The sequence below is a fragment of the Canis lupus genome, chromosome 8, assembly GCF_048164855.1.
Source record: "Canis lupus baileyi chromosome 8, mCanLup2.hap1, whole genome shotgun sequence".
NCBI lineage: Eukaryota > Metazoa > Chordata > Mammalia > Carnivora > Canidae > Canis > Canis lupus.
In genome coordinates, this window is record NC_132845.1 from 55,398,018 (window position 1) to 55,413,713 (window position 15,696).

Sequence of the window (15,696 nt, forward strand, 5' to 3'; positions counted from 1 at the left end):
CAGGCTTCTCTAGCATCCTGATTCCATCACCATCACTTCACTGTTTATTAATCAGTTGGAAGTGTAATTGGATCACCTCTTTGGGAATGGTCCAGCTCCATTTGGGGTGGCAGCTTTCTATTTCTGCAGAAAACCAGCAGCCAAAAAAATCTGATTGGAGTCTGAGGATCATGGCCCTTTAAATCTACTTCAGCCACCAGTGACACAGCAGCCTCTGATTACTCCTTCCTGGTCACACTCCGGGACAGACCCATGGGACAGACATGTAGTGTGACCGTGCAGCATTAGCAGAAGAGGGAGCATGCAACAAGAGCCTGCTAGGCTACTAAGCCCCCAACTAGAACCCTAGTTTGCCACGACCTATCTGTGTTATATTGCATCCATTTGGTCAAAAATAATAAATCTCCTCTTATTTAAATGACATATTTTGGGAGACCTACTTTTTCCTCCAGCAAACACATAAAATGTCAGCCTCCCTGGTTCGTAGGGTCGAAGGCTGAATATTAAGATTGAGATCAAATCTTCAGTGGCTGGAAAGATTTAGGAGAGGTCACTGGTGCCTCCCAGTAGCACCCCCATTGAAGGATATGGAATCAGCTTCCTCCATACATCATCCCCCCAACCACCCATTGTCCCTCCCTCTTTCCAGCGCATTTACACTATTGTGTCACCCCCTCCCGCCACTTTCCTCTTCTCCCCTATGTCCTCAACCCTCTACTTTCTCCTGGCTCTTTCCCTTGAGCCCATAAATATGCCAGTTTCTCCTGGTTTAAAAACAAGGCCAGAGGGCAGCCCCGGTGGCGCAGTGGTTTAGCGCCGCCTGCAGCCCGGGGTGTGATCCTGGAGACCCGGGATTGAGTCCCACGTTGGGCTCCCTGCATGGAGCCTGCCTCTCTCTCTGCCTGTGTCTCTGCCTCTCTTTTGCTCTCTCTGAATGAATAAAAATAAATAAATAAATAAATAAATAAATAAATAAATAAATAAATCTCCACTCTTGCCTCCATAAATCCACTCTTCACTGTGTTGCTAGAGTGGGAGCTTATTACTCCACTGGTCAAACCCTACACCCGCTGAATAAAGTTCAGGTTTGTTAACATGCATCACCAGCTCCCTGGCTACCTCTTTAGCTTCCTCGCTCCATCCCCCGCAGCATAATTCATTCTCCTGCAATCCTGAGTTGTGTATAGTTCAGGCCATACTGTGCTTTCTCTTGGAACGCCCTTTGCTTCTGCTCTGACCTATTTACCCAGCAACACTCCGCTAAGTTGTCATTCTTCACGGAACTTTTATGGAACTCCTTTGTGTTGTGCTAACTGTCCAGCCTTTGAGCATTCTGAACATAACCCTCTCAATTTAAAACACGGTATTTATTGCTTTGTGTCACGGTCTCTCTCATTAGACTTTGCGAAGGCCAGGGGCCTCACAGCAATCATTTTCATACCTACAAGTATGCGTTCACTGTTTGTTCAACCGTTACTGAACTTATGTAAGTACTGCTTAGCTCTGTTTAAATCTTATAGGGGACAAATTTCTCAAGATCCCTGAGTAAATTAAATCTTTGTGTGGGGCACTTGGGTGGCTCAATGGTTGAGCATCTGCCTTCAGCTCTGCCTTCATAACCCTGGGGTCCTGGGATGGAGCCCCACATTGGGATCCCTGCTCAGTGGGGAGTCTGCTTCTCCCTCTGCCCTCTCCCCACTCTGCTCATGTTCTCTCTCTCAAATAAAAAAAATAAAACCTTCTGGGGAGCCCTGGTGGCTCAGCAGTTTAGCGCTTCCTTCAGTCTGGGGTGTGATCCTGGAGACCCAGGTTCAATCCCACATCAGGCTCCCTCCACAGAGCCTGCTTCTCCCTCTGCTTGTGTCTGTGCTGCTTTCTCTCTCTGTCTCTCATGAATTAATAAATAAAATCTTTAAATAAGTAAAACCTTTTAAAAAACATAAATCTTTGTGAAAAGCCCTCTATTATCTATGATGTACCAGCAAATAATTGTTATCACATTTAGGCTAGAGATAGTGGGAACGGAACAAGTATAAGAGAGAAAGTTGAATTCTTTATGCCATTGTATCAAAGGGAAATAATGAAGTTAGCAAAAACCATGCTAGCAAACATTACAAAAATGGTCTTTAAAAGAGAAGTAACAGAGCAAATAGGTTATATGGATCATGAATACATACTCATTCAGTAAGAATGTTGAGCAAATATTTAATTGAAGGAGACAAAATTTCTGATGACACCACCCAGTTAGAACCCTAAGGATCTCTGTCTCTCAAATCAAGTAGGCAAAGGTGAAGATGATGAGCTCAGGACACACTGCTCTGTTGCCTCAAAGTAACTCTACTGACACCACAGCACTGGAACCAAGGATGCACATGAGAAGGTAAAAGAACAATGGCATTTCTAAACTGGCATATTTTAGTAGGCTCTGTATTTATTACCTTTAGTAGTTATGTAAAAACAAAGCATTACAAATAGCATAAAAAGCATATTGCGTGTTAGTATACTAAGTTAACTGAAATTTGCTTATTATGCAAGCATTACTGAGTGTTCTAATTATAAAATAACTAGTTGTTCTGAAAATTATCTAAAAGAATAGGAAAAAGAAGACAACAGGCCAAGCAGAATGTATCAAAATAAATATTTATTAACATCGGAAGCTTTATGTACACCTTTAAAAGCAATTGTGCAGACATGAGGAATTACAAAAATTGACCTAAAATCATTTCTCCCAAAGTATAAATGAACATTCAAGATCAGTGGTGCCACTACCATCAGAATAAAAAGATGTGTCTGAATGAATACAAGTAATTAGTTTAAATGTCACCCAGATATCCTTTATAGCTACAACTCTAAAAAATACTAATTGGTCAAAAAAAAAAAAAATCCAGAACGCTGTGTTTTCATATCAGTAGCGGTATACAAATATATTTCCATCTTTTTGTCCAGCCAGCAAATGAGAATCTGTACCTGACCATTTAACAAAGGACCAATGCTGGTCAGAGATAGGTGGGAGGAGAGCGGTACAATGACCCAGAAGTAGGTCCCAAATGGCAATTGTTCCAGAAGTCAACACTGCGGCTGCAAAATGATCTTTCACGTCCCCCTCCAGGAACCTAATATCAAGCAGAGAAAAAAAAAACCCATTCAAATCACAAATTCAAAGAATTTTTTTCGTTAAGCCAAAAATCATGCTCCCAGAGCAACCACAAGAACAAAAATACCTGTAAATATGACACCTATGTTTGCCCCTCAAGGACTGCTGGCAAGTGTGTTGTGGTTTTGGATGCAATCATGTGTCCAGTCCCTGGCCGCTCACAGGAACTTGCCTTCCACTCTTCAAACTGGCCACGCTTGGTCAACGCCGGCATCTTTGCTCTTGCTATTCCCTCTTTAGCAAGCCTGGATTTTGCCATCATTCAGGCCTGTCAACCTCTGTAGAAAGGTCAGGCCTAATCTCTTGTCTACAGAAGTGTACATATGCACACTGTTTCCCATCGCATTTCCTGTTTCCTTTTCACGTGTGAGATTATCCTTTTTTCATATCTGGGGGGGTATCTCTCCTACCAAATGTAAACATCATAGAGCAGAAATCTGGTTATCTTTTTAAGACAGGGGCTCTGCATTAGCTGCTTGGGTCTGAATTCTAACAAAGTAAGAGCTTTGTGACCCTCTGTGACCCCGAAGTTCTTCGGCTTTATCAGTGAAATATGAATTATGATAGAGTTGATATAAAAAGCTTAGCAGTACTAAATACATAGGAAGGGCTTAATACAGTTTTATTCCTCACTGCCATACCACCAGTACTTCGAAGAGTGCCTGGGACACAGTCAATCCTTAATGAATATTCTGAGTGAACTGGATGACATTTTTTATTCTGAGCTCCCACTCAACTTTGTGTAGCTGACTCCTAACACATTTTTTGAAACTCTGTAATCTTCTCTGATACTCTGTCCCCAGCCCTCCACTGCCAGTAACTCTCCATTCTTTGTGGTCCAAAACACTGCAAGCCTCGGGGCATTTTGTGCACTGAACAGTAGTGTCTAATTTTCTCTTATTTCCATGAGATTAGAAACAATATGGCCCTCTACAGAATCAGCACCAGAGAGGTTTCAGGGCTTGCTAAACAAATGGTTTTGAAGAGTGACGAAGGAAATGCTTGATGGAGTAGTTCTCTTTACCCTCAATTGAAGAGAACTAGTGACTATGGTTCTCTCTTCAAATCCAAAGAAACAAGTTCTATATAGAAGCACGTATTGCAGATGATAGTTATGAGGTTCCCGTTGAGCTAAGAACAGTTGCAGAAATACCACAGCTGGCTAAGTGCAGAGGGAGAGAGATGGTCTTTTAGAACACTGATCCAGCCAGCTTTGCACAAGACCCAAAGAAACACAGAAACATACATTGTATCTATCAAACTTACTTATCTTTGCATATTGTTAAAGCTAGACTTTGTGGTCTTGATCTACTAGATCTATTTTCAGTCTTTGCTGCTGATTTCAAATGTAAAGAAAGGTAATCTCTGGGAATGACATGTTCAGATGTGGCTGGGTTGGCCTAATGATACAAGCACTGCTTCAGAGCTCTAGAAAGCTTATATAATCCTTGGGATGCCAATAACTGTATCACTGATACATCAATCTTCTCATCAGTCAGTAGGTAAATATCAACTGCTTACATGATGGAGACTCACTCCATTTTCAAAGTAAAAGATACCTTCCTAAATAACTTAAAACTTAAATTTTAATTTAGGTTTAAATTTAAGTTTAAACTTAAACTTAAAACTTTAATTTAGGTTTTATGGAAAGGTCATTTATGTAGAGAAAACTAATTGTTTATATTCAAAGTGGGTTTTTTTTCAAAGTGGGTTTTGTTATGGGAAAAGACAGGGTTTGAATATACATAAGATACCTATCCTACCCCGTATTGGTAGGGATCAGAATGTAGGGAATCTGGGGTTTGATTCAGATCTACTAAGCTTTACATTTCTTCCTGCTTCTTAACATTCTTATGATCTGCAGTATTGCTTGGTTTCCATTCATTTAAGTGACACAAAAATATCTGGGTTTTGTATTTGCACACGTGCCTTCCAAAATGTCATACTCAGTGAACAGCAGCATACACTTGCCTTCCAGCCTGCCCTTGAGGAAGACAGTACAGCATCACCCCCACACTCAGAGTTGTCTTAGGGTTAATCACGATCAGCTGAAACACAGGGCTTCCCAACAGCTCACTCTCTTTGGCACAAGGATGACTCAGAACAACAAACAGGAGCCCCTAATTTAAGAGAAAAATTAATAACCAAATAAATCAGCAAGAGTACGGTGGGGAAAACAAAGGGTTGACAGAAAGACAAAACCAAAGAATTACAAGAATTGACCAACAGTCTCTTGAGTATGCAGGATTTAATCACTAGCTCTTTTTTTTTTTTTTTTTTTCCTTAAGGCAAAAGCTGTTGAGATTATTGATGAGCTGGACATATGGCATCTTTAGCACAGGGCTCAGCCAGCCTTGCCAGTGGGAACCTAGTGGACTTGTTAATTTCCTCCACCTTAGATACAACTAATATCTCATGCCAACCATTTGGGAAAATGCTGTCAGAGGCAAAGAGGGCATATAAACATGCAGAGGGAGTCCTCAAACTGCAGATATTCATTGGTAAGTTGATTTTTGAAAATTTGGAACACATTTTACCCGGAAAAATAATCTTTTAAGTGGTGACTGGATTTTTAGGCCAGTCTGCAGATAGCCTATTTGCACTTATAGAGTAAGAGTGACCAAAAAAAATACACCATCACCTATGGTTGTCTTCATGGGAAACTGTGTTACAGACTTCTCCTGGCTTTAAAATCACATGTTCTAATAATAAAATTATTGTGCGTGGAGACATACATATCACACAGACATACATACCTACACATATATGATATATATGTATGTTACATATTGAAAGTAATCCTCTTTGAGGGTAAAATGGGGAAAATTAATTATAGAGCCGTATGGGATTAATAACATTCATGTCTATTTTATACATTTCTAGAATGACTGCATTATTATAATGAGAAGAAATCACTTAGAAACCTAGGTCAAGAAAAGGTTAGATGGCATATATTTAAAAGGGTTGGCAAATTGTGGCCCACAGGCCAAATCTGGCTCAGTGCTTCTCTCTGTAACCATGAGCTAAGAATGGTTTCTAAATTCTGAAATGGTTGAAAAAAAGATAAGAAAAATATTTTGTGATGCATGAAAAAAATCATATGAAATGAAATTCAAGTTCTAGAATGTTCTATTGTCCAAAAAAGTTTACGTGGATCATGGCCACGCCCATGTGTTTTCATTTTATCTATGGCAGACTTTTAGTGCTACAGCAGCAGAGCCGAGCAGTTGCAACAGAGACCATGTGGCCTGCAAACCTGAAGATATTTACCATCCGGTCTTTTTCTTTTTCCCCTTTTTAACCATCTGGTCTTTTTTACAGAAAAAGTTTGCGATTCCTGTACAATAATATTAACTTTTTTCTGAAAGATGGCTTCATGGAGAACCTTTACGTACTATCTCCCACCTTTCTCTGTTAAATGCTTTACTATCAGGTAGGCATTAATGTTGTAATAACAAAGATATAAAGTCATTTCAATGCCTAGTTGGTAAATGTAATAATTCCAGAGATGAAATTTTATTTTATGAACCTTTTATTTTAAGGATGGAAAAAGTTGGGCAGCCCTGGTGGCTCAGCGGTTTAGCGCTGCCTCTGGCCCGGGGTGTGATCCTGGAGACCTGGGATCGAGTCCCACATCGAGCTTCCTGCATGGAGCCTGCTTCTCCCTCTGCCTGTATCTCTGCCTCTCTCTCTCTGTGTCTGTCATGAATAAATAAAAATCTTAAAAAAAAAAAAAAAAAGGAAAAAAAAGAAGAAAGTTAGCCTTGGGGCACCTGAGTGGCTCAGTTGGTTAAGCCTCTGACTCCTGGTTTTGGCTCAAGTCATGATCTCAGGGTTATGAGAATGGAGCCCCACATCAGGATCTGCCCTCAGTGTGGAGCTGCTTAAGTTTCTTTCTCCCTCTTCCTTTGTTCCCTCCCCACACACCATGCTCTCTCAAATAAATAAATCTTAAAAAAAAAAAAAAAAAAGCCTCAAAGTAAGGTGACAGATTATCTAAGATCACACAGCTTCTGAGTTTGAGTCCACAGATCCTCAGGAAAGGTGCATCTCTGCATTCCAAGCCTGAGGTGGTGTTGTGTACACAGCTGCAGCTGAGGCTGGGAAAGTCAGTTTCCATACAAGCATGGAGCCACCTACTACTGCCTTTGCTTGTGGCTCGATTGTGGGTACTGAAAAGTTACCCCTGACTCATAGCATCTGCCTTCAGCCTGTTCAGATGTCCAAACTAGACCATAAGCCAAGTCTACCAACATAATGGCTGAGAAGCTATTCGTTTCTATGTGACAACACTAAAGCCTAAGGGAAAAACATGTCTAGGACAATTTAATCCATCTCTCTAAGGGCACTCAGTCACATCATAAATCATTTATGGCAATGTGGTTGGGAGTGAAGTCTGGTAACAGGCATGATATTTCTTGGTATAAATTCACAGCTAGAAATAAATGTTTGCCTTTAGGTCACAACAGCCAGAAAATTTACTGAGCCGTCATATTATACCAATACTTATCTTCATCCACAAATTTCAAGCAAGAATAAATGCTGTAACTCAGTTTGGACAAAAACAGGCAACAGAGAGGTTCTGTTAATTACTTCTTACTAAGCTACTACTGTTACTCAGTGGGACCATTAGCAACACACAAAATAGACACAAAGCAGTCCAAATAGATGATCACTTACCATTTCAGAATAGGCTTTGCGACAAACTGAAGCTTGGTAGCGATCACCAATGTGCATCTTTTTCAGGAGCTGACCAGTCTTTAAATTCCTTAGATACCAAAAATAAGGAAGCTGATAACATTCTTCTAGCAAACTGGCTTTCACATAATATTTTCTTATTTATCACAACATCCTTTTAGGAAGTGACCAAGGGAGAAACTAAGGGATATGGTACCTTAGTTTTGTTTAGTTACAGATTTAGCTAAAAAATAAGGACTACTGGTTAACACTGCCAGTAGTTTAACTTGACAGTTCAGCCTTAGATTCAATCTGCTATATCACTAGGAATAAATCTCTCCAAACTCCATGAGAAGTTTTCACTTACCTCAGTTAACTAGGTATTGAAATCAGGCACACAGTATGGCTCTAGCATTATGATTTTGTTACACTCCTTAGCATTATTGGGCATTTGTGATGTTGGTAACTGCTCTACCTGGGACGCTACTGATGAAAAACCTTCAGTTGGTTTCCCATTACCCACAAGATAGAGAGTATATTCCTTTTCGTGGTATTTATAATCCTCATGAATCCAGTGCTGTGATACTGTATTACTCACTGTTCCCCATTATGCATATTCCTGGCTCTGCACCTTCGCTCAAGCTAGTGTCCAAACACCTTCCCCATTACTGACCAAGTCCCATCCTTGTTATCCACCAATGCCCTTCCCTTCTTTATAGCCTTATGTCCTGCTTCCTCCCAGCGGCAGGAGCTCAACTTAGACTCTCTCACTTCTCCCAGTCTGCACCAATCCACAGAAATCTCCTCTCATTCACTTCCCTACAGTACTGTCCATATGCCCCATTTTTTATTTAATATAGACTATAACGGGGTGTAATGTGTTCATTCGACCAACACTTCGAACATTCTGTGGACCAGGCTCTGGACATAAAAACTGAAGAAGGAAAACTAAACGTACATAAGCAAGGTTTTCCTCGCCAAGAACAACAAAGGATTCAGCCCTACAGAGGTCAGTACATGATCTCTATTTAGTAATTGCTCTTCTCCCCAAGTCCCAAAGTACCCTGTCCGAATTTGTCTCACTCTTTTGTCTAAACTGTAAAGGAATTGTATTAGAATTGTATACTTTGAAAAAAAAAAAAAAGGAATTGTATACTTTGAATTGTAAAACAATCTCATTTACTTACTAAATTTTAGAGGCCTTGGAATGAGAATTCATATCTACATTTCTCATAGAAAGTGATATAGTTTGAATGATTGAAAGATGGGTGCTCAGTTAGTACAGCTTGACGAAGATTAAATATTTAGACCTTCACCAAGAGTTTCAAAAGGGGCCACTTGAACCTTGAGTATAACATGATGCTTTAGAGATTTAATACATCAGAAGTTAAACAGGAACTACTATGTGTAAATATAAAAGTATATAGAACCCAGAAGGTAAATGATAGCTGTTTTTTAAAAATATTTTATTTATTGGTTTATTTATTTATTTTTAAGGATTTTATTTGTTTATGAGAGACACAGACAGAGAGGCAGAGATACAAGTGGAGGGAGAAGCAGGCTCCCTGCAGGGAGCCCAATGCAGGACTCGATCCCAGGACCCCAGAATCATACCCTGAGTCAAAGGCAGACACTCAACCACCGAGCCATCCAGGTATCCTGATTTTATTTATTTATTTATTTATTTGAGAAAGAGGGAGGGAGAGCGAGCGAGCAAGCAAGCGAGAGAGCGCCCAAGAGCAGGAGCAGAGGGAGAGGGAGAAGCACACTCCCCGATGAGTGTGAAACCTGATGTGGGGCTCGATCCCAGGACCCAGGGATTATGACTTGAGCCAAAGGCAGAGGTTTAATTGACTGAGCCACCCAGGCGCCCCAAAAGATAGCTTTTTTGTTTTTTAAAGATTTTATTTATTTATTCATGAGAGACACAGAGAAAGAGGCAGAGACATAGGAAGAGGGAGAAGCAGGCTCCATGCAGACAGCCCATTGTAGGACTCAATCCTGGGACTCTGGGATCACGCCCTGAGACAAAGGCAGACACCCAACCACTGAGCCACCCAGGCGTACCCCAAATGATAGCTTATTTTTTTAAAAAAAGATTTTATTTATTTATTCATGAGAGACACACACAGAGAGGCAGAGGCACAGACAGAGGGAGAAACAGGCTCCCTGCAGGGAGCCTGATGTGGGACTCGATCCCGGATTCCAGAATCATGTCCTGAGCCAAAGGCAGAAGCTCAACCACTGAGCCACCCAGGTTCCCAATGATATATATAAATATTTTTTAAAGATTTATTTATTTATAAAAATAAAATAAAATAAAATAAAGATTTATTTATTTATGATAGAGAGAGAGAGAGAGACGCAGAGACGCAGAGGGAGAAACAGGCTCCACACCGGGAGCCCGACGCGGGACTCGATCCCGGGACTCCAGGATCGCGCCCTGGGCCAAAGGCAGGCGCTAAACCGCTGAGGCACCCAGGGATCCCCCTGATAGCTTTTTTTTAAATAAAGGTTTTATTTATTACTCATGAGAGACACAAAGAGAGAGAGAGAGGCAGAGACACAGACGGAGGGAGAAGCAGGCTCCATGCAAGGAGCATGATGTGGGACTCCATCCCAGGTCTCCAGGATCACACCATGGACTGAAGGTGGCGCTAAACCGCTGAGCCACCTGGGCTGCCCTCAATGATAGCTTTTGATAGACAATATGATCTATACATCTTTAAATATCCTAAACAAGGTGTTAAGGCAGGCTCTGAGAATAGATACAAGATATGTACCTATCTTCAAAGACTTCCATAAGACAAAATAGCCTGTGCTAAGTTAGAAATAAGGCCAATATTTAAAAACTTAAAAAAAAAATAAGGGCAATACGAATTCACAGAGGGAAATGTCAATGAAGGCTGAGGTATTACAACAGAGCTTAGGGCAACTATGGGGCTGTAGATACTCCTTAAGCTTAAACTTAGAAGCTAAGTGGAGAGGTCCCTCCTCAATTTCCAATTCTGTTGTGATCCATTTATAAAATGCCAAAAGGTTACTGTTAAAAAAAGGGCAAACTAAAGGATGGGAAGAAAACTGGGAGCTAAGTAGTATGGACTAGATGAAGAGAAATTTTTTTTCTTAAGAGAAATTTTTATACCAAAGCACTGGGGAAAAGGGAGCTGAAGAAATTAAACAAATATGGCCTTCCCTGAAGGTTTTGTTTCTTGGGGAGAGAGGACTGGGAGAAAAATGTTATATTATATTATAATACAATGTAACGTAATTATCTTACATTATACAGTAATAGTATAATAGAAGTTCTGGAGGTAGGATATTGATTAATGGCAAGGAGACCAACTACTAGATTACATAGTCTGGGAACCAAATAATGAAGGACTGGACTGTTGAAACACCAAAAAGAATAGAAAAGACAACTTTGTAAAGAATATTGTCCTCAAATAAGACCTCCATGCATAAATACTGAGCAAAGTGCCAGAAGTAGAAACTTGCTGCTCTGGACAGAGGGCCATCTGAAAATAGGGTTTCCTGGCAGACTGGAACATGGTCAAATTTCAGAGGCTCCCCGGTGGGGAGGGGACAAAGATTCTCTCAAGGACCACGCTTCCCTAGTTTATTCCTAAAGGCTTAGGGTTGGACAGAGGAGGTAGGGTAGCAGGGATATTAATATCACAACTTGTCTTACCAAGACCTATCCTGGCCCTAAGGAACCAGTTAAAGGAGAGGACTTGGGAGGAAAAAAAAAAATCAACTATTCTCTTAATATAATTAACCTGGGATCCTGGGTGGCTCAGCGGTTTGGCACCTGCCTTCGGCCCAGGGCATGGTCTTGGAGTCCCGGGATTGAGTCCCACATGGGGCTCCCTGCATGCACCCTGCTTTTCTCTCTGCCTCTCTCTCTCTCTGTGTCTTCTCATGAATAAAAATGATCTTAAAAAAAAAAATACAATTAACCTTGAAAATGCCTTTGGCCAGGTATGGTTCTCCCTGGGTCTGAAAAGAAAGGTGGCTAAGAACTCCTTGAATCTGGTCTTCTATTATAAATTCATTCATTTGGGGGCACTTGGGCAGCTCAGTGGTTGAGTGTCTGCTTTTGGCTCAGGTCGTGATCGCGGGGTCCTGAGATGGAGTCCCATATCAGACTCCCTACAGGGAGCCTGCTTCTCCCCTGCCTATGTCTCTGCCTCTCTGTGTGTCTCTCATTAATAAATAAATAAAACTTTAAAAATAAATAAATTCATTAATTTGGTTCCTTTAAACACATATATTTTATAATTCTGGATCGTATTCTAGGCATTATTAATGACATCACATACACTCTGGATTCTGTTAGATTCCTTGGGAAAATACTGATTGTTTTCCCCTAGTAAACAGTTAATTTGGCTCAATTAAAATTCCAAAATGCTGAAAACCCAATTCAGTTATTTTTTCCCTTACCTGGGCTGCTTTGAGTCTGCTCTATGCACATGTAGTTCAAAGACTAGCCAGATGATTAGGCAAAGATTTTGAGGCTCATCCTCTCGCTCTCTCTTTTTGGGGGATTTCCGGATCTCTTCCTCACTTTCTAGCTGCCTCACTCTGAACTCTCCTTTGGTTCTTTAAGCCAGTAAACAGAAGGTTTTTTATCAGGCTTTTAGTCCCCCAGTGCACAGACTAGGGCTCGCCCCTCTAGCTAAAGGCCATAGGAACAGGAAAACTGTCCACTGATATTTCCTGTTGAATGTTCTCCAGGATGTTCTTTTTCTTGCTCCTCAGTGCCCATAGATAGTTTTTTTTTTTTACTTTGTCCAGAGTTTATTGTTATGTGAGATAAGATAATTGGTCTGATGGAAGCCATTAACCAGAAGCAGAAAAAATTGTACATTTTTGACAAGAGTAAAGTTTCCTTTATTTTAAAATAGTCTACTCAGACTGATCTTAAAAGTCAGTTGCTTGACTGACTGAGCCATCCAGGTACCCCCAAACAGTCATATTTACAGTCTCTTATCTAGTTTTAAAAACTCTGTGAAATTAGAGGTATATTATGGATGAGGAAATGGAGGGCCTTGAGAGAAAGCTTACCAAATAACAATGTTGTTCATTATAGTAGTACCAAGCAGAGCTTCCTGCATCCCTTGGACCTCGGCAAAAGTTAATACAGTCTCTTCAGGGGGCATCAAAAATTGTTTTTCTTTGCTTCTGCATTTAAAACGGTATTAAAAATCAGCATTTTGTACCAACACATTTTCTAAGCAGCCCTTGCCTTGTACATATTACTGAACTATGCGTAATATACACTAATCTAATACCAGAAAAAAATTTCAACTAGAAAATGTGTATTCTAAATTTTCTCCAATGAACATATATTACTCTCATATTACCTACCTGGATATATTTGCAAGCACCTCAAATTCATCATATTCAAAATTAAAATTGCCAGTTCTCTCTTTATATCTTGTTTCTTTCTGCATTTCTATCTCAGCGAATTTTACCACTGTCTACCCAGGTGAGAAATGCAGAAACTTGGACATTACCCTTGTCTCCTTCCTCTCTACCTGTTCAATCACCAAGCCCTAACGATTTTAGTCTCCTCTTTCTCAAATCTGTCTGCTTCTCCCCGTCTCCACTAATACTTTGCTAATTCAAGCAGGCAATTATATGTCTCTTGCCTAGATTACTACAACGGATCATGAGTAAGTAAGACAAACTAGGCCCATGCCCTTCTGTTATTAAAAAAGACAGATAAATAATAAAGGGTAACAAGCGTATAATAGAAATAGAAGATGTTAGGAGTTCCGTTTTCAACATGGTATTTTGAAATATCCACTAGATGTCTAATAAATAGACATGCAGGTCTAGAGGCTGAGAAAGAGCTCAGAGCTAGACATAACACATTCACAATGTCAGCATCTAGATGTTAACTGAAAGAATTAACCAAGTGCAGAATAAGAAAAGTCTGGTATCCTGAGACACCTGTGATATGTAAAAGATACACAGAGATTTCTAAACAGACTGAAGAACTGTTTGCTGAGCCTGTCCACTCCACTAGCTTCCTTGCTGGTACATGTCAAGCTTCCTAGTGTTGGGGCAGAACCTGCTATACAACACCTAAAGCCCAGAAAAACAAGAAGCTAGTGATCTTTGTCTCAAAGCCTGCGATAAAAGCATTCTTAATGATTAAAATCAACCGTCTTACCTTCCATCTTCTGCAAAAGTCATGATTTCTACTTGTTGGTCACAAAGGGTCCCACTGCTACTGACTAGCCTCCTCCCTGTCAGGCCAAGCACAGCTTTTATATTTCCAGAACTCAGTAGTACTTGCTTTTCACGTTTACCATCAGAGGAGCAAAGTAATGACCTAAACCAAGTATAAGGGAAAATGTGGAGAAATCAGGAGTAAGCCTTTTCATATGAAAGGACTGAGTTCCTATTTATTTATTTATAGAGTGGGGAGAGGCAAAAGGAGAGGAAGAGAGAATTTTAACAGAATCCACACTGGGTGTGGAGCTCAGTCTCATGACCCTAAGATCATGACCTGATCTGAAATGAAGAGTCAGAGCTGGGACACCTGGGTGGCTCAGAGGTTGAGCGTCTGCCTTCAGCCCAGGGTGTGATCCTGGAGTCCAGGGATCGAGAACCACATTGGGCTCCCTGCATGGAGCCTGCTTCTCCCTCTGCCTGTGTCTCTGCCTCTCTTTCTCTGTGTCTTTCATGAATAAACAAATAAAATTTTCAAAAAAAAAAAAAAAAAAGTCAATCGACTTGAGCCATCCAAATGCCCCTAAAGTTCCAACTGTATTTATTTATCTATTTATTGATGGATTTTATTTATTTATTCATGAGAAACAGAGAGAGAGACAGAGACACAGGCAGAGAGAGAAGCAGGCTCCATGCGGGGAGCCCGACGTGGGACTTGATCCCAGGACCCTGGGATCATGCCTTGAGCCAAAGGCAGATGCTCAACCGCTGAGCCACCCAGGCTCCCTGAAGTTCCAATTTTAAATGGAAACTTTAGTAAGGGATATTATTCAATTGATAGGGTTTTTCAAAACCTCTCTTGGATCTAAACTTAGATTTTTTTGTTTTAAGATTTTAAGTAATCTCTACACCCAAAGTAGGGATTGAACTCACAACTCCAAGATCAAAAGTCACATACTCTACTGACTGAGCCAGCCCAGCACCCCTAAATTTAGATTCTTTTAAGATTCAAACCTACTTTACAACTTGCACTCAAAACAAGTTTGACAAAGACAAAGGGAAAGAAAAAACTACTTTTTGAGAACCACATACCTGATTTCTCTGATCTCCAAATTTCCCAAAGCCACACACACGAGATTACAAACATCGGGCACTGGAACTATCTGTAATACTGGAACCTAAATAAAACCAAAAGAGCCAAAAATTATATTTGGTTGTTTCATTTTTAATTAATCTAAATTTTCCAAAATTTGTCACATCCTCTCTTATTTTCACTGTACCAGGGTAGTTTCAAATATTGGACAAATATGAGAAAGTTCAGCATCCTCTTTTTATAAGGTAAATCTAAATAAGTCATATGCAAAACTATGTGTATCACAGCATTTATTTAATATGATCTACACCTCTAACAATAAAGGAATATTTAAATGAATCCTGCCATGTGGACAAATGGAATACTGTACAGCCATTTAAAATGTTTCTTCAAAAAGTAAGTTTATTCACATATATAAGTATCTGTTTAGCACCACTATGCAAATCACAGTGCTAGAAGCTGTGGATACACTGGAAAACAATGAAATTTACTGAGTAGATCATAAGCATTCTCATAAAAAAAAAAAAAAAGGAACTATGTGAGCTAATGCATTTGTTGTTATTTTATTTTAGATTAAAAAAAAGATTTT

The 15,696-nt window shown here is 40.1% G+C and overlaps 1 protein-coding gene and 1 long non-coding RNA gene across 6 annotated transcripts in view; one reads left to right on the plus strand and one right to left on the minus strand.

The window, feature by feature from the left end:
* The first annotated feature begins 976 nt into the window (after positions 1–976).
* Positions 977–14,414, plus strand: LOC140638584 (uncharacterized). 4 transcript variants are annotated; one of them, XR_012035600.1, is made up of 7 exons: positions 993–1,486; positions 2,280–2,380; positions 5,443–5,655; positions 6,476–6,587; positions 8,692–8,840; positions 9,329–9,485; positions 10,180–10,738. It is a non-coding gene; the product is annotated as an uncharacterized lncRNA (long non-coding RNA). The 4 variants fall into 4 exon arrangements; XR_012035599.1 differs by lacking the exon at positions 10,180–10,738 and adding an exon at positions 11,940–14,414 and having other exon boundaries at positions 977–1,486; positions 5,443–6,587; XR_012035598.1 differs by having other exon boundaries at positions 977–1,486; positions 5,443–6,587.
* The window catches only part of PALB2 (partner and localizer of BRCA2), a 28,121-nt gene continuing 15,051 nt past the window's right edge, over positions 2,627–15,696 (minus strand). For both annotated transcript variants that reach the window (XM_072836169.1, XM_072836170.1), the window contains exons 8-13: positions 15,107–15,192; positions 14,013–14,174; positions 12,899–13,015; positions 7,835–7,922; positions 5,126–5,274; positions 2,627–3,113 (exon numbers count right to left, since the gene is read on the minus strand). In XM_072836169.1, the coding sequence (XP_072692270.1) occupies positions 2,906–3,113; positions 5,126–5,274; positions 7,835–7,922; positions 12,899–13,015; positions 14,013–14,174; positions 15,107–15,192 (810 nt within the window). In that variant the 3' untranslated portion in view covers positions 2,627–2,905. The remainder of the gene's footprint in view (positions 3,114–5,125; positions 5,275–7,834; positions 7,923–12,898; positions 13,016–14,012; positions 14,175–15,106; positions 15,193–15,696) is intronic.